Source organism: Aquila chrysaetos, chromosome 12 (assembly GCF_900496995.4).
Source record: "Aquila chrysaetos chrysaetos chromosome 12, bAquChr1.4, whole genome shotgun sequence".
Taxonomy (NCBI): Eukaryota; Metazoa; Chordata; class Aves; order Accipitriformes; family Accipitridae; genus Aquila; species Aquila chrysaetos.
The window spans coordinates 21526018-21544735 of record NC_044015.1 but is presented as its reverse complement, the minus strand read 5'-3'; the positions used below and the strand labels follow the sequence as shown (position 1 = coordinate 21544735).

At 37.4% G+C, this 18718-nt stretch overlaps 1 protein-coding gene across 31 annotated transcripts in view; it reads left to right on the top strand.

Moving 5' to 3' along the window:
- The window catches only part of LOC115349352 (hornerin-like), a 64568-nt gene that overhangs the window by 17781 nt on the left and 28069 nt on the right, over positions 1 to 18718 (top strand). For 16 of the 31 annotated variants that reach the window (XM_030033556.2, XM_030033551.2, XM_030033540.2 and 13 more), the window contains 28 exons: positions 275 to 316; positions 1294 to 1323; positions 1577 to 1612; positions 2856 to 2891; positions 3228 to 3269; positions 3563 to 3592; positions 3846 to 3881; positions 5128 to 5163; positions 5500 to 5541; positions 5835 to 5864; positions 6118 to 6153; positions 7400 to 7435; positions 7772 to 7813; positions 8107 to 8136; positions 8390 to 8425; positions 9672 to 9707; positions 10088 to 10132; positions 11426 to 11458; positions 13264 to 13302; positions 13430 to 13471; positions 13815 to 13853; positions 14199 to 14243; positions 14852 to 14881; positions 16092 to 16130; positions 16795 to 16836; positions 17031 to 17072; positions 17992 to 18033; positions 18549 to 18590. In XM_030033556.2, the coding sequence (XP_029889416.1) occupies positions 275 to 316; positions 1294 to 1323; positions 1577 to 1612; positions 2856 to 2891; positions 3228 to 3269; positions 3563 to 3592; positions 3846 to 3881; positions 5128 to 5163; positions 5500 to 5541; positions 5835 to 5864; positions 6118 to 6153; positions 7400 to 7435; positions 7772 to 7813; positions 8107 to 8136; positions 8390 to 8425; positions 9672 to 9707; positions 10088 to 10132; positions 11426 to 11458; positions 13264 to 13302; positions 13430 to 13471; positions 13815 to 13853; positions 14199 to 14243; positions 14852 to 14881; positions 16092 to 16130; positions 16795 to 16836; positions 17031 to 17072; positions 17992 to 18033; positions 18549 to 18590 (1056 nt within the window). The remainder of the gene's footprint in view (positions 1 to 274; positions 317 to 1293; positions 1324 to 1576; positions 1613 to 2855; positions 2892 to 3227; positions 3270 to 3562; positions 3593 to 3845; positions 3882 to 5127; positions 5164 to 5499; positions 5542 to 5834; positions 5865 to 6117; positions 6154 to 7399; positions 7436 to 7771; positions 7814 to 8106; positions 8137 to 8389; positions 8426 to 9671; positions 9708 to 10087; positions 10133 to 11425; positions 11459 to 13263; positions 13303 to 13429; positions 13472 to 13814; positions 13854 to 14198; positions 14244 to 14851; positions 14882 to 16091; positions 16131 to 16794; positions 16837 to 17030; positions 17073 to 17991; positions 18034 to 18548; positions 18591 to 18718) is intronic. The other 15 variants (XM_030033527.2, XM_030033525.2, XM_030033526.2 and 12 more) reach the window with 15 other exon arrangements.

Genomic DNA, 18718 nt, shown 5'->3' with positions numbered 1-18718 from the left:
ACACAATGATGTATTATATGATGAATTTTTACTAAGAAAATGACATCAAGATGTATAAATACTTTTAGCACTTTATTTATGAAGGATCTTTATATACTGAAGTATTGAAAATTGTAGCGCATGAGATGGCATAAATAAAGTAAGAAAGGGCATAAGGAACTCTTTCTGACTTTCAAACTGTCTAGTCTATAAGGATAGAGTTGCTTCTTGAAATGCCTTAATACATAAGCCATTCCTCTTAAAAATAAATAACCATTTTTTTGTTCCTGTGTAGAATGGACAAAGACAGCAAAGCAGCAGCAGTACTTATGTTCAGGTAAGTGAACTTAAAAAAGACTAGAAGTATTCCTGTAGATTTCACTAAAACAGGGCTAGCACAACTTGGAAATAAATGATTTCCTGCATTTTTAAAATTATTTCAAAGTGTGCAGATATTTATATTTCTCTGATTTTTGTTCATAAAATTAACTTCTGATATTGGTGTTCAACTATTTTTGTTTGGAATGCTCATAAAAGTATTTCCATGTGTGATTGGTTGAAGTGAAATGACTGTATTCCACTCAATGTGTCCTCTAAAAGGTGCATAAAAGTCATGGCATTGAGGGGAAGTGATTCTAGGCTCAGTATCACACTATAAATCCCATACTGGTAGATTCAGCCCCCATGTATATGAGAGCTCAAATTTCCAAAACTTGTGAAGGACAGTTGCTTATCCATATCAAGAATGATGGAGAATCGTAACTGGGAACTGATGTGCAACATCTTTCAGCCTTGCTTAAAGCCAGGCAGATGAAGCTACTTCTGTAAAAAAGAAGTGTGTGAATTTAGCAAATACTAACATAATGATAATAAAAATTCTTGCAGAGTTACACATAAGAATATTCATAGTATGAACTTAAGTATAAAGGCTCCTCAGACTTACTCCTCTTTAGGGGGTTGGGGGTCGGGGGGAGCAAATATCTGCCAATATTCTCTGTACCACTACATGCAACCAGGAAAATGTTTCAAAACGGGAGGTATGACTACTAGGGATTGTGGTCAAAGCGAGGCCAATACTCAACATCACAAATACTCAACATGAACAAGGTTGGCAGTCTGTGTCTCGATTCGATTCATGGCTTCTGCTGAGAATAGGACAATCTGCTGCACAGATGCTAGTGTACTGCTCTGTCTCCTTTGCCTCGGGAGGAGCCTTTTTGGGAAACCCTTGTGCAGCTCTATTGCCATAAATGTTACGCTCTTTATAAAAGCCTCCTTGTCAAGATGGTAATTATCTCTCTCTTTTTTTTAAAGGGTTCCCCAAGCAGTCAGTCCTATGGCCAGGTGAGACTTTTTTTGCTGAAATGTATTGAGCTTTTCTGTTGGAGCCTGCCTTGTAAATGGACTTTGAGGTTTGGTTGGGTTTTTTCCCTTCTTGGAGTTGCTGAGTGGTCCTTGATTTTGGTTCATACCACTGAATTACCGTGAAGGAAAAAGAACATAGTATAGAGGAACTGTTAGTGGAAATGGGCTTTTCAGTTGCAGCTGTGCGAAGACTACAGCTTTATTTACAAATGAGTTCTTGCCTTTCTTACAGGGATACCAGCCTCAAGGTGGCACTTCCTATGGCCAGGTAAGCATCAGTCACTATACAGCATTTGAGAAGGTGGAGTGCCATGGCACTGCAACGGGGTGGAGATTTAAAAAAATCTTTTTTTTTTCAATTTATATTGCATTATTAAAAAAAAAAATATCTCTGAATTAATTTCAAAACTTTTGTTGTGATATTGACAGTTGTGTTTTTAATGGATATCTGCAGGAAACATGGGTTCCCATTGCTATGTGATCTTTTCCGTGTGGTTGGAACTTTAAAATTTATGGTAGAAATAGTCTATTTGGAGCTCTTCCTGTTCCACCTGATTTACGTGGTACAAGACAAATTTATAGTCAGTTCTTCACTGTCCCCTTTGGTCTCAGTACAGAGAAACGGTGAGGAGGAGCTACCGAACATTGGGTCAGGTCCTCAGCTGCAGGAAGAGTTGGTCTTAGAGCCTGTAGCTGATAAATGCTTACCTCCCTTTACAGTTTTTATGTGAATTAAAGCAGCCCTAAGATAGCTGTGAATTTTGGCAGGATCTTTGTGTCAGATAGCAGAAAGGCAAGATAGTTCAAATCCTGTTTGGTAATCCCTGTCTTCATAACTCTCCCAGACAGCTGTGGCACAGGTCTGCATGTACATGAAACACCTGCTCTTTTTTGACATTATATTGAATGGAGATTGCATCAGCAGCTTATAGTTACCCACAGTAACTTTCTATTAATGAAGGTTTTTTTCAAAAGGTAGTTGCATCCTTGACTAATCCATTTGACCTGCTACTCTTAATTGCATTGTTTTGTTTCCATTTTATGAATCTGTATTTTTTTTCTAGGATTCTTTCTTAATTTTTTTAAATTATTTTTCACCTTTATTTTCCCTCAGAAGAATGGAATTGTGCAACTGAGGCCCACCAAAATACAAATATAGGAAATCAGTATTCACCTATCGTTAGCCATCTAAGCCCAGTATCTAAGGAACAGCAGGCAAAAGAAACATAGTAAGAAAATGTTGCGTCCCTTCAATGTACTGGAAAACCTTCATAAGACTAGAGTCTCATCTGAGACAGATGTAAAACTACTCTATGATTGTCATTTGATAAACACAGTGTGATCAGATATTCATCCAGAATAAGAAATATCAAAATAATTCTAGTTAAGCAGCAGAGTCTCTACGTTCTCTGTCCTACACCGGGATTTTTCCCCCCACAAAGAAACAGACATGACAGAGGCATCTGCTTCACAAATACAATAATTATGAATCAATAACTCCTTTCTTACAGGGCTACCAGCTTCAAGGTGCCACTTCCTATGGCCAGGTAAGCATCAGCCAGTCACCAGTCAGAATACAGCATTTGAGAAAGTGGAGTGCCATGGCACTGCAAAAGCACTTAGAGATCACTCAGAATTTGAACTTCAAAGGCCATTTTGTCTGAAAGTGTGTATTCTCACACTCTAAATTAATCCACGTGCTACTTACTTATCTGGAATCCAAGCATGTGAAATCATTGCACTTGGCATCATTGTGAGGACCAGGAGGAAGTCGGGGCTCTTGATACTGCCCTGCATAGCTTTAGGATGTAGTTCCTCGCTTTTCCTAATGCAGCCTGGATCCCTTACAAAAGGGAAGTAACCAAATGGTGTCCTTGTCTTAGGCTGGGCCAAGTTACTTGGGCAGCAGCAGTTCTTATGGCCAGGTAAGCAAATCGGATATTCTGTAGGAAGTGCTTCACTGATCTCTCTGAGACCCCGCACAACTGGCAGATTTTTGAGTGATGTTTCCTTTGGCAGTCTGTGTCTCGATTCGATTCATGGCTTCTGCTGAGAATAGGACAATCTGCTGCACAGATGCTAGTGTACTGCTCTGTCTCCTTTGCCTCGGGAGGAGCCTTTTTGGGAAACCCTTGTGCAGCTCTATTGCCATAAATGTTACGCTCTTTATAAAAGCCTCCTTGTCAAGATGGTAATTATCTCTCTCTTTTTTTTAAAGGGTTCCCCAAGCAGTCAGTCCTATGGCCAGGTGAGACTTTTTTTGCTGAAATGTATTGAGCTTTTCTGTTGGAGCCTGCCTTGTAAATGGACTTTGAGGTTTGGTTGGGTTTTTTCCCTTCTTGGAGTTGCTGAGTGGTCCTTGATTTTGGTTCATACCACTGAATTACCGTGAAGGAAAAAGAACATAGTATAGAGGAACTGTTAGTGGAAATGGGCTTTTCAGTTGCAGCTGTGCGAAGACTACAGCTTTATTTACAAATGAGTTCTTGCCTTTCTTACAGGGATACCAGCCTCAAGGTGGCACTTCCTATGGCCAGGTAAGCATCAGTCACTATACAGCATTTGAGAAGGTGGAGTGCCATGGCACTGCAACGGGGTGGAGATTTAAAAAAATCTTTTTTTTTTCCAATTTATATTGCATTATTAAAAAAAAAAATATCTCTGAATTAATTTCAAAACTTTTGTTGTGATATTGACAGTTGTGTTTTTAATGGATATCTGCAGGAAACATGGGTTCCCATTGCTATGTGATCTTTTCCGTGTGGTTGGAACTTTAAAATTTATGGTAGAAATAGTCTATTTGGAGCTCTTCCTGTTCCACCTGATTTACGTGGTACAAGACAAATTTATAGTCAGTTCTTCACTGTCCCCTTTGGTCTCAGTACAGGGAAACGGTGAGGAGGAGCTACCGAACATTGGGTCAGGTCCTCAGCTGCAGGAAGAGTTGGTCTTAGAGCCTGTAGCTGATAAATGCTTACCTCCCTTTACAGTTTTTATGTGAATTAAAGCAGCCCTAAGATAGCTGTGAATTTTGGCAGGATCTTTGTGTCAGATAGCAGAAATAGGCAAGATAGTTCAAATCCTGTTTGGTAATCCCTGTCTTCATAACTCTCCCAGACAGCTGTGGCACAGGTCTGCATGTACATGAAACACCTGCTCTTTTTTGACATTATATTGAATGGAGATTGCATCAGCAGCTTATAGTTACCCACAGTAACTTTCTATTAATGAAGGTTTTTTTCAAAAGGTAGTTGCATCCTTGACTAATCCATTTGACCTGCTACTCTTAATTGCATTGTTTTGTTTCCATTTTATGAATCTGTATTTTTTTTCTAGGATTCTTTCTTAATTTTTTTAAATTATTTTTCACCTTTATTTTCCCTCAGAAGAATGGAATTGTGCAACTGAGGCCCACCAAAATACAAATATAGGAAATCAGTATTCACCTATCGTTAGCCATCTAAGCCCAGTATCTAAGGAACAGCAGGCAAAAGAAACATAGTAAGAAAATGTTGCGTCCCTTCAATGTACTGGAAAACCTTCATAAGACTAGAGTCTCATCTGAGACAGATGTAAAACTACTCTATGATTGTCATTTGATAAACACAGTGTGATCAGATATTCATCCAGAATAAGAAATATCAAAATAATTCTAGTTAAGCAGCAGAGTCTCTACGTTCTCTGTCCTACACCGGGATTTTTCCCCCCACAAAGAAACAGACATGACAGAGGCATCTGCTTCACAAATACAATAATTATGAATCAATAACTCCTTTCTTACAGGGCTACCAGCTTCAAGGTGCCACTTCCTATGGCCAGGTAAGCATCAGCCAGTCACCAGTCAGAATACAGCATTTGAGAAAGTGGAGTGCCATGGCACTGCAAAAGCACTTAGAGATCACTCAGAATTTGAACTTCAAAGGCCATTTTGTCTGAAAGTGTGTATTCTCACACTCTAAATTAATCCACGTGCTACTTACTTATCTGGAATCCAAGCATGTGAAATCATTGCACTTGGCATCATTGTGAGGACCAGGAGGAAGTCGGGGCTCTTGATACTGCCCTGCATAGCTTTAGGATGTAGTTCCTCGCTTTTCCTAATGCAGCCTGGATCCCTTACAAAAGGGAAGTAACCAAATGGTGTCCTTGTCTTAGGCTGGGCCAAGTTACTTGGGCAGCAGCAGTTCTTATGGCCAGGTAAGCAAATCGGATATTCTGTAGGAAGTGCTTCACTGATCTCTCTGAGACCCCGCACGACTGGCAGATTTTTGAGTGATGTTTCCTTTGGCAGTCTGTGTCTCGATTCGATTCATGGCTTCTGCTGAGAATAGGACAATCTGCTGCACAGATGCTAGTGTACTGCTCTGTCTCCTTTGCCTCGGGAGGAGCCTTTTTGGGAAACCCTTGTGCAGCTCTATTGCCATAAATGTTACGCTCTTTATAAAAGCCTCCTTGTCAAGATGGTAATTATCTCTCTCTTTTTTTTAAAGGGTTCCCCAAGCAGTCAGTCCTATGGCCAGGTGAGACTTTTTTTGCTGAAGTGTATTGAGCTTTTCTGTTGGAGCCTGCCTTGTAAATGGACTTTGAGGTTTGGTTGGGTTTTTTCCCTTCTTGGAGTTGCTGAGTGGTCCTTGATTTTGGTTCATACCACTGAATTACCGTGAAGGAAAAAGAACATAGTATAGAGGAACTGTTAGTGGAAATGGGCTTTTCAGTTGCAGCTGTGCGAAGACTACAGCTTTATTTACAAATGAGTTCTTGCCTTTCTTACAGGGATACCAGCCTCAAGGTGGCACTTCCTATGGCCAGGTAAGCATCAGTCACTATACAGCATTTGAGAAGGTGGAGTGCCATGGCACTGCAACGGGGTGGAGATTTAAAAAAATCTTTTTTTTTTCCAATTTATATTGCATTATTAAAAAAAAAAATATCTCTGAATTAATTTCAAAACTTTTGTTGTGATATTGACAGTTGTGTTTTTAATGGATATCTGCAGGAAACATGGGTTCCCATTGCTATGTGATCTTTTCCGTGTGGTTGGAACTTTAAAATTTATGGTAGAAATAGTCTATTTGGAGCTCTTCCTGTTCCACCTGATTTACGTGGTACAAGACAAATTTATAGTCAGTTCTTCACTGTCCCCTTTGGTCTCAGTACAGGGAAACGGTGAGGAGGAGCTACCGAACATTGGGTCAGGTCCTCAGCTGCAGGAAGAGTTGGTCTTAGAGCCTGTAGCTGATAAATGCTTACCTCCCTTTACAGTTTTTATGTGAATTAAAGCAGCCCTAAGATAGCTGTGAATTTTGGCAGGATCTTTGTGTCAGATAGCAGAAATAGGCAAGATAGTTCAAATCCTGTTTGGTAATCCCTGTCTTCATAACTCTCCCAGACAGCTGTGGCACAGGTCTGCATGTACATGAAACACCTGCTCTTTTTTGACATTATATTGAATGGAGATTGCATCAGCAGCTTATAGTTACCCACAGTAACTTTCTATTAATGAAGGTTTTTTTCAAAAGGTAGTTGCATCCTTGACTAATCCATTTGACCTGCTACTCTTAATTGCATTGTTTTGTTTCCATTTTATGAATCTGTATTTTTTTTCTAGGATTCTTTCTTAATTTTTTTAAATTATTTTTCACCTTTATTTTCCCTCAGAAGAATGGAATTGTGCAACTGAGGCCCACCAAAATACAAATATAGGAAATCAGTATTCACCTATCGTTAGCCATCTAAGCCCAGTATCTAAGGAACAGCAGGCAAAAGAAACATAGTAAGAAAATGTTGCGTCCCTTCAATGTACTGGAAAACCTTCATAAGACTAGAGTCTCATCTGAGACAGATGTAAAACTACTCTATGATTGTCATTTGATAAACACAGTGTGATCAGATATTCATCCAGAATAAGAAATATCAAAATAATTCTAGTTAAGCAGCAGAGTCTCTACGTTCTCTGTCCTACACCGGGATTTTTCCCCCCACAAAGAAACAGACATGACAGAGGCATCTGCTTCACAAATACAATAATTATGAATCAATAACTCCTTTCTTACAGGGCTACCAGCTTCAAGGTGCCACTTCCTATGGCCAGGTAAGCATCAGCCAGTCACCAGTCAGAATACAGCATTTGAGAAAGTGGAGTGCCATGGCACTGCAAAAGCACTTAGAGATCACTCAGAATTTGAACTTCAAAGGCCATTTTGTCTGAAAGTGTGTATTCTCACACTCTAAATTAATCCACGTGCTACTTACTTATCTGGAATCCAAGCATGTGAAATCATTGCACTTGGCATCATTGTGAGGACCAGGAGGAAGTCGGGGCTCTTGATACTGCCCTGCATAGCTTTAGGATGTAGTTCCTCGCTTTTCCTAATGCAGCCTGGATCCCTTACAAAAGGGAAGTAACCAAATGGTGTCCTTGTCTTAGGCTGGGCCAAGTTACTTGGGCAGCAGCAGTTCTTATGGCCAGGTAAGCAAATCGGATATTCTGTAGGAAGTGCTTCACTGATCTCTCTGAGACCCCGCACGACTGGCAGATTTTTGAGTGATGTTTCCTTTGGCAGTCTGTGTCTCGATTCGATTCATGGCTTCTGCTGAGAATAGGACAATCTGCTGCACAGATGCTAGTGTACTGCTCTGTCTCCTTTGCCTCGGGAGGAGCCTTTTTGGGAAACCCTTGTGCAGCTCTATTGCCATAAATGTTACGCTCTTTATAAAAGCCTCCTTGTCAAGATGGTAATTATCTCTCTCTTTTTTTTAAAGGGTTCCCCAAGCAGTCAGTCCTATGGCCAGGTGAGACTTTTTTTGCTGAAGTGTATTGAGCTTTTCTGTTGGAGCCTGCCTTGTAAATGGACTTTGAGGTTTGGTTGGGTTTTTTCCCTTCTTGGAGTTGCTGAGTGGTCCTTGATTTTGGTTCATACCACTGAATTACCGTGAAGGAAAAAGAACATAGTATAGAGGAACTGTTAGTGGAAATGGGCTTTTCAGTTGCAGCTGTGCGAAGACTACAGCTTTATTTACAAATGAGTTCTTGCCTTTCTTACAGGGATACCAGCCTCAAGGTGGCACTTCCTATGGCCAGGTAAGCATCAGTCACTATACAGCATTTGAGAAGGTGGAGTGCCATGGCACTGCAACGGGGTGGAGATTTAAAAAAATCTTTTTTTTTTCCAATTTATATTGCATTATTAAAAAAAAAAATATCTCTGAATTAATTTCAAAACTTTTGTTGTGATATTGACAGTTGTGTTTTTAATGGATATCTGCAGGAAACATGGGTTCCCATTGCTATGTGATCTTTTCCGTGTGGTTGGAACTTTAAAATTTATGGTAGAAATAGTCTATTTGGAGCTCTTCCTGTTCCACCTGATTTACGTGGTACAAGACAAATTTATAGTCAGTTCTTCACTGTCCCCTTTGGTCTCAGTACAGGGAAACGGTGAGGAGGAGCTACCGAACATTGGGTCAGGTCCTCAGCTGCAGGAAGAGTTGGTCTTAGAGCCTGTAGCTGATAAATGCTTACCTCCCTTTACAGTTTTTATGTGAATTAAAGCAGCCCTAAGATAGCTGTGAATTTTGGCAGGATCTTTGTGTCAGATAGCAGAAATAGGCAAGATAGTTCAAATCCTGTTTGGTAATCCCTGTCTTCATAACTCTCCCAGACAGCTGTGGCACAGGTCTGCATGTACATGAAACACCTGCTCTTTTTTGACATTATATTGAATGGAGATTGCATCAGCAGCTTATAGTTACCCACAGTAACTTTCTATTAATGAAGGTTTTTTTCAAAAGGTAGTTGCATCCTTGACTAATCCATTTGACCTGCTACTCTTAATTGCATTGTTTTGTTTCCATTTTATGAATCTGTATTTTTTTTCTAGGATTCTTTCTTAATTTTTTTAAATTATTTTTCACCTTTATTTTCCCTCAGAAGAATGGAATTGTGCAACTGAGGCCCACCAAAATACAAATATAGGAAATCAGTATTCACCTATCGTTAGCCATCTAAGCCCAGTATCTAAGGAACAGCAGGCAAAAGAAACATAGTAAGAAAATGTTGCGTCCCTTCAATGTACTGGAAAACCTTCATAAGACTAGAGTCTCATCTGAGACAGATGTAAAACTACTCTATGATTGTCATTTGATAAACACAGTGTGATCAGATATTCATCCAGAATAAGAAATATCAAAATAATTCTAGTTAAGCAGCAGAGTCTCTACATTCTCTGTCCTACACCGGGATTTTTCCCCCCACAAAGAAACAGACATGACAGAGGCATCTGCTTCACAAATACAATAATTATGAATCAATAATTCCTTTCTTACAGGGCTACCAGCTTCAAGGTGGCACTTCCTATGGCCAGGTAAGCATCAGCCAGTCACCAGTCAGAATACAACCTCTGTGTGATGTTCCCATATATGTATTGAGAATTGTGTGGTTTCTTGAAATAGTATAGTAACTTCTCATTAGAAGTATTTTGCAGTTTTTTTCGTGTGGGTCTGGGAACAATAGGCTCATTGAAGCAGCTCTTTCCCACATAGGAAGCAGTGCATGTAGGTGTCAGCTTTTTGATACAGTATAATATTCAACATACACAATACTTCAGAATAAAATTCATAGTAGGATGTAGCTGGTCTTCTACGATTAAACACTCAGGCAGCTAAAGCCCTTTAAAATTTATTTCTGTATTTGAAATGGAGAAAAGGAATATTTGGATTACTGAGCCGGTCTTTTTTTTCCCAGCAGGGTGGATATCCTTCTTCAGGTGGCAGCAGTGGTTGTGGACAAGTAAGTCTTCTTCCTCCGAACTATTTGAAAACTAGACCCAGCTTTCTTTGTAGTAGTAACATATTTTTCAGTAAGTTACATAATGTTTGTTGGTTGGAATCTCTTGTTTTCATTGTTACATGGAATTATGTAGCACAGAGATCAAAAAAGGCTGATATTGTTAGTCTTCGTAACCAAAATGAAGTGGCTTCTCCCATCTAGTGTTACACATAGAAGACGGTCAAGTAGTGATTCATCTGTCTACTCAGTAAACAGATAAAACCTTTGCCTGGGAATGATTTTCATATGCTGCTCCGTTTAATTCCTATAGAAAGTGATAGGATCAGAGAGTCGTTCCTGTGGAATAAGAATTAGATTAGTAGTTTTCATCCTGGTTCCATTTCAACTTGTGTATGCCTACAATGATGTAAAGACTGTGTCTTCAGTGATGAGATCCCAGGTGACAGTATCATGGATAAGGCTATGATAGTAAACCTATGTTCAAATAAATATATTGGGGAAAGCAACAAGAATGAAAGAGAAGTATAAATACAGAATTTTTTAGCAGAAGTATTTAGCAGAAATATTAGGATTGGTAAGAGTTAAGTATGAACGGAAATGCATGCAAAAACATCGTAAGAAGCAGTACAAGGACACAGTTAACAGTAATGAAACTGATAAACGCTGAAGAATGTGTTATTTCCATGAAAGCTGTGTCACAGGCTGATTTATCAAGAGAAGACCTGTGCTTTAATAGTGGGAGGGTGACAACCAGGGTAGAACTCATTGTGTGTACTGTTTCTCATCCTGTTATCCTAACAGGAAGGCTGGCTATAGCCAAAATATACCCAAAACAGGAAAATGAAAGGCATTGGGTAGCAGCCTTGCCTAAGATCTATGATGGATGAATCTAGCAAGATTCTGAGGTAGATGGTCACACAACAGTAACTGTTGATTCCTAAAAGGACTGTCGAAAAAAAAATCCAGTTCATCTTTACCAATCAAGAGGAACTATGATGATACAGAGAGACATCAGTTGCCAGCCTACCTCACTTTCCATGTGGCACACAAGTAGTACTGCTTTGATCATCTGTGTGCATGTGTACTGGTGTTTGTGAGTATGTGGGTATGGGAGTGACAGAGGGTAAAGTCACAGACTTAAAGGGTTAAATAAAATTCAACTCATCCTCTGTAATATTTTATGTTGAGTTTTGTTACATTAATTCTCACATAAGAAATTTTAAGAAAGCTAATTACTTTGCAAGAAAATTAAAATTTGGGCATTTACCTTTTGGTTTGTTTGTTTTTTAACAGGGTATTTCATATGATAGCAATCCCTGTCACCAGGTAAATGGCATTCCTCCTCTGATTTTAAGATGCATCCAAAATTAGTTTTGCCACTAACTTAATTAGTACCAACTTCAGATTGATAGAGTGCAAATCCATGTAATCTTACCAATGATGAGATTAGAACTCACTGCCTTCCTATACACAGGAGCATCACAGGGGCTTGGGCTATTTTTCCCCCCTTTTTCCTAGCATTATGTCTGTGAAATGTCTAGCTCTATAGGATATTAAGGCCAGATTCTGGAAAGAACTAATCTGCTGCAGAGTTGCTCAACTGGCACTACTTAAATCAGGGCTGGGCTCACCAGCCTCTCTGCAGACTTTTCCCATCAAAAGTCAGCAAATATTTTAGGACTGCCATTTGAGGTTCCGGAAAGAGATTAGCTTAATTCATTCAGTTTGTGCAGTGAAGTACAGATAGCTATATGTGTATTTGTTACAAGTTTCAGTGTTGGAATGCTAAAAACCACTATCCTAGAAGGTGTCTGCTATCTTTAAAGAAACAATCTCTGTAAATGTTAAAAATTACTAAGAAAACAGCAATAGATGATCTGGGTTTTAATTTGTGATGCTTCTCTTGATTCTTACTGATTTTTCACAAGAAATAGAAAAATTGGATAGATTCATTGTATTAACAAACACCATATTTTAGTGAAATAAATATATACTATATTTATAAATATACAAACAACATAGGTGTTGCTATAATATATTATTATAATGTGGTATAGTATATACAATATGCTGTATGTAATATATTATTGTAACTTGAAAGAATAATATATGATATAGGTATAAATTATATTATTTTATAATAGCTTTTCAAGTTTTTTTTATAAAGAGGAGTTATTTCTTTCTAAGACTAAAGGGAACACTTAAATTTTGTTCTAAAAACTGCTAGAACATTGAAAGATAATACTTTTCATTTCATTTTCCTTTGTCTCTTCTGGATGAAGTCTTAGCCCTGTTTTAGTGAATGGCAAATACCCCAATCACTTCAATAGCTCAGGATTTCACTGTTCTTATGCACTTTTGACACTAATAATTCTACAAATGTCTTTTCTGACTTCACTTGAAGGAGTTACATTCCTCTTCTGAAAAGGGCATGTTGAAACATACTGAGTGTTTTATTTAAAACCTTTTCCTCAAGGCCACTGTATCTCACAGCTCATGGCTTTCTGTGTAATAATGCTACCAGGGGAATTTTTCCCTCCATTTGTATAAATTAGGTTTTCTACAAGAGAAGAAAAGATACATTCTCTAGAGACTGTTCAGAATGAAACATCTGTGTACTAGGCATTACTTAAAGATAAATGTTTGTGGTTCCTTGACATATGTCTCATCTAGTATTTACCTTTGCACTATTGGCAATCTATGCTTACTACATTAGAAAACATATCTATATTCCATATCTGCCTCTGCTCCTTACTCCTCCTAAGCAAGTATCGTGGCTTTCATTAAAATAATCCATAGCCAAACAGTAGGTGTCTAAAGCATGCATAATTTTTGTCTAATTTAGAGGATGGATCACAGGGTGGTCAGGTAGGTAGCTCTTTATTATCCATTGGTAAAAACTTTTTAAGCAGTTCTAATCCAGAGCATAGTTTTCTTGCTCATGAGGGTATAGACTCTTGCAGAGTCTCCCGAGCTCCAGCCTGTAACTCATTCTCTTCAAACATACTTTTTACCAGCCCTGAAATTCCATTTACATAGAAAGAACTTGGCAACCTAATAAAGCTAGCTCTGTGGATTCTGATCAAATTCAGCTCTCCAGCATTATAACTGTTGCTGTTTTGTTTTCACAGGGTGGATCATACTCCTTACAAAACTATGGTGGTAGCCAAGTAAGTACTAGATTATTATCTCCTCCCACTGAGGTTTTCCTTCAGACAGGGTCCATGATGGCCGATCAATATCCAATCTGCAATGTTGTAATATTAATTCTAAATTATTTTTTGTTGTTGTTGTTAGCAGAGTGCATCATCTTCCTCACAAAATTATGGTGGCAACCAGGTAGGTAGACCTTGATTTTTTTCCTGGTAAGAATTTTTATCATATCTGATAAGTCGTATAGATATCTAGGAAGTTGTATTTATTCAAAGGAATCCCAGGCAATTGTTTATTCCAGCTTTACAGCCTCCAAAAAAAAAAAAAATCACAGTTTCTTCTGAAGTAGGGTTCATATTTGTTTGTTTTATTGGGTGGATCCTTCTCACAAAACTATGGTAGTGGCCAAGTAAGTAATGCTCTATTTCCCTACTTGTATGTCACTTCATACAAGCTTTAGCCTCTGCTCAAAATCAGGTTTTCTATATTCTGATTTTCTCTGATTTCAGTTTGTTTGTTTGTTTTAAAGGGTGGATCATCCTCCTCAGACAGCTATTATGATAGTCAGGTAACTAGCTCTTTCTTTCCCCTAGTTGTATATTATTTCATATGAATCTTTTTAGTCTCTGCATCATCTTTCTCAAAGATGTAAAAAACATAATAGTTTCTGTGCTCTTTTTGTTTTGGATTGGTTCAGGTTTTTTTTTCTTTACTGAAGAACAGAACATTCCCTGTAAGCAACTATTGCAGCCATGTATTTCACTCCTTGTTTTCCTTATAAAGGTCCTACTTTAATTTAACTCAGCTTTTTCTTTGCATGAGCCTCAATTCTGTCTTGCAGAGTACAACATCAAAGTGTATTTTTAACAGTCCATTTTTGTGAGGAAATAACTGGTATCTGATGTCCTTCTAGGATTCACAGTATTCCTCAGACGATAATCCCAATGCCTGTGATGATGTGAGTATGCTTTCTCTAATATATTTTCATCAAAACATTTTTCATGTAGATGGGAAAATATTGCACTGCTAGATGCAGTCTTGTGAGCAGAATGATCCAGAAAGAATGTTGAGTTCCCACACTAATAGCTGTTTCAGTAACTGCAGGTTTTCTTACTGAAAATTGTCATGTAAGTGTTTACAGATATGTTTTGTGCTTTTAAAATGCATTTAACTTGATGAAATGAAATATGGAAAAAAAAATTTCAGTGGCTTTGCAGTAACAGAAGATTTTGCCCAAAAACTAAGGATACATTTTACAGTAATCTTCCAAAAAAAGAAAATCCCACAGACAAGCTTTAAATACATATAATGAACGAAAGAAGAGAGATACAGTGGCAGATATTTCACTGCTTTTCATGTTACATTTCTACCAATCTAAAGTTGCTATTAAAATGTTTTTCAGACGGGAATGGTCAGATTTCAAACTAATTTAGGCAATGCTGTGGAGGATGTGAGCAACAAATTATTTTTGTTATGTCTGTGTGCAGTATCAGAAAGAATCAGGTTTCTGTAAGCTTACTGTATTTAAATAATTCTTAAAGAAGGAAATAATTTATTCTTTTCCAGAATGACACTACCTATAGTGCCAATGGTCAGGTAAGTGCTTTTTTCTTCTGCAGTATTCAAATTCTTATGGTTAATTACAGTGTTAGTGACTGAACACTTTTACATTAGACCTGTGGGCCTATAATTGTAGTGTATGATTGCTTTACAATAACCTTCAAAAAGTTAAAGAATGAGGTCTTTGATGTTATATTTCTCTGTACTCAATCCCTCTAGCCGTTCTTAAGACTGTTGCATAATTATTTAAAACTGCACAATACTTCTAAGCATATATATCAACACAGGGGTTTTTGCAGTATATGCACTTTGACAGGATAATTATTTGGGAATTAACCATCTGTGTACATGTGACATGTAGCCACCTCAAGCTTTTTCCACTTACATGCTAGTATTGTAAAGTAACATTTATCCCTTGGTAATACTCTCTCTGTCAAGACTTTCCATCAGTCCTACAAGCAGAAACTGTGATTAACATGGATAGATAGATAGATTAACAGCAAATACACTGTTGTGTAAATGAATGACATTTTTCCATACTTCTTTCTGTTCATAGAAAAGCTTTTTCCATCTGTTACAGCCTCCTTTTGTTTTACTGCCATCTAGAGTAACCTGTCATCAGTTACTTGCCTTTTCTTCAGTTGTCAGCCATATACTTTACTGCTTCGTTATTTTCCCTATTTTTCCTCTCTAGTACTTTAGTACTGCACCAAGCATGTATATTAGGAAGTAAGGAAGCCTTCTGAAAACATCTTTTGGTTTTGCTTATATTTACCTTGAATGCATTGCATTAGGTTTAATGCAAAAGGTTCTACAAAAGAAATCCTTCATTGCTTCCTCCTTTGTTCACAAAAGATGCTCTTATTCCCTTGGTTTTCCCTATCCAGTGCATATTGCTGGACTTCATTGTAAAAGAGTTTGCTTCTAAACACTCTCACAAATAAGGGTGGTGAATGTTCAAAAAAAAACCAACCCCAAAATTCATTGTACAGATTGTTCTCTAAACCACAGTGGCTAAGCTGAGGAAGACTCTGCTAGGCAGGAACTTCTGATGAAGGAGTGATAAGGTAAAAACAGACAAAGGCTATGCTTTTTAAAATTCTTACTAATAGCAAAAAGATAGCTCTGGACATTTTCCTGCCCCAAAATATGCCACCTTGACAAGTTTAGGTAAATTTTTGCTGAAAGTATTTTGTGTGGATGGCTGCATCCATAAAGTAATAACTGGCTTCTGGCTCCTTTACAGAGTTCTGGTTGTGGAAAAAAGAAAGTTGTTGTTGCCCGAGTAAGTAACTTTTTTTTTTCTTTCCTTTTTTTACTGCTTGTAGGATTTTTGCCCTAACTATATATAATTTTTCCCAATTATGCCTAATTTTTCCCTAATCATGTTTGTCCTAATTAATATTCTGTTATTTAAGGAAAAAGTAAAATAAAATAGCTTGGCTATTTGCTCTTTGGGTGAACTTACTTTCAAGGAAGTGTGTATATGTGTGTGTGTGTGTGTGTATATATATATATATATATGAAAACAAGACATGAAAATCCTGCTGTGACATATAGGGCAGCTCAAATTCCTGTTCTTCAGGAAGCACATACAAAGTTGGTCCAAGCTAAAGTTAAAATTAAATGTGTCATACAAACAGAGGACAGCTAAAATTTTAGCTGAAGTAGGATAGAATAATGAAGTAAGAAAGAATAATGTTTGGTAATTTATTGTATTCAGCATGTTGTAGAGGAGATACAGATAGGTGTATCGTATAGCTTCAAGTCAGCTTCAGCAGTAGGCTACAAAAATTATGTGCAAATAACCTTTTATTTTATAATGCCTACTCAATGTATGCATTAAAGGGTCTGGAGTTGTTATGAATAAACAATATGGAAAAAAAGAAGGCCTGTCACTGATCACAGAGTTTTCATCTCCTACAAGTAAATGTCTTTGTTTTTTACAGGATACATCACATGTTTTGAGCAGAAGAGACACTGATGTACAGGTAAACCCCTCTTGTCACTTTTCTGAACTACTGCTGGTGTTACAGCTCCTTGGTGATTACCTACAAAAAGAATAAGGATCTAGTTTCCACAACAGAGTATTCTGTTCAGAGTTAGGTAGTTCTTTCCCAATAGAACTATGTATTTTAATTTATTACCCTTACAGAAAAATGAGTCATTTCTTGTTTCTTCACAGAATGAGTCTTCTACTTCAAATAGCAGCCACACCAACCTCCAGGTAATAACATAGTGTCTACTGCATGATCTCATTACAAGGAGCTTTCTGATAAATTATATTTCATTTCTGAAATTAGTTCCACTAATTTATCTGTCCTGAAGGATGCTATTTTGATTTGGCAGCATTTTCCTTATAATGTTATAATTTTGAACAGTTGTAAATAATGATAATGGGCCCAGAATATACTGTTTCCACTGTTCCTTCACTCTACTAAGCAGGTAAGTATTGCAGGTGTTTCTTTACATAATATTTTGTAAAAGTTGTTTGCAAAACACAAAAGAAATAGTTTTAGAATCTTTTTTTAGAAACAGTCCTGCTCTAGTGATGGTAATGGCCAGATACATAATTCTGTTTCATTTAGAATTTGGTAATAAGGTACATCTTAGTGATTATGTACTTCTGTTACAAAAGCAGGTCCAACTTTCATATTCTGTAGACTTATGTACTGCTGCAGCAGTGTATATGTTACAGAATTATGTGAAATCTAACTGATCCAGAGTGGCACCTGACTCTATTTTTTGTAATGTTTTGTACTGTATTGGTATCCATCAGCTTTCCAGAGATCTGGAATCCTGCTGTGCCCAGCATTATGTAGATGTAACACTAGCATAGTCCTCTGTCTCAGAAAGTTTGAAGTCTAATTCAACAGCACAGTCAGATCTCTGAGCTCCAGAGAGTAACAGTTTTCTTAATTAGTTTTCTTGATACCCATTCCCTGTGTATTGTATCCAGACACTGATTAAGTTTCATCCAAATTTATGTTTTCACAATGATTCATACAGAAAGTTCCGAACAGATAAAGTTTGTTGGTGGAGGGAAAGAGTACAAAGAGTTTGTCACCTTACTTCTCACTACATAATTTTATACGTGTTAGATTCTGATAAAATGCTTCTATAAAAAATAATTGGTTTCTTCACAGGGTGGATCATTTCTTGCAACCGGTGGTGGATCAAGTAGTCAGGTCAGGATTTTCTCTATTTTTATGTAGTCTTGTCCAGATAGCTTCATGGTAATTAAACTAATTAAAATCAGGAGTCAGAGTTTAAGTCCCATAGTTTTGCGGGGGGATTACTGATGTTATGCATTAAATTGTAAATGAAGTGACCCTGTTCAGATTAAATTTATCTGAAATGGCTCTCTGAAATCAATTCTTAACACTATTTCAATTTCACACATGGTTTTTGGTGAGAGTACAATGGTGATTCTCTGTACTCTTGACTACCCAGATAATTCTTTCTTGATGAGGCATCTGCCATTGAGCCGTAGCACTGAGAGATGTAGTATCAGTCTAACTTCCAAAGCAAACGTTAAATGTATAGAGCTATGCTGTCTCCTCATTTGTTCTAGGTATAGGAAATGTCACAGCTACTCTGTAGTCCCAGTCTTTCTTCTCTAAACATAGTTTAACGTCTGAAATAAGATTTTATTTTAAACTTCCACAAAGCAATAATTGTTTCCTTTTTTTTTAATTTATAGGGTGGTTGCATTTGTCCTGATGGGAGCAGTGGTAATAGACAGGTAATTATTTTTCTGAGTTTATACTTTCATTTATATAATGGAGTATTTTGAATTAATCACTTAGTAAGTATGGACACTTGGGTAACACTAAACATTATTGATAATTTCCTTAGTAGGGATAGAATTAT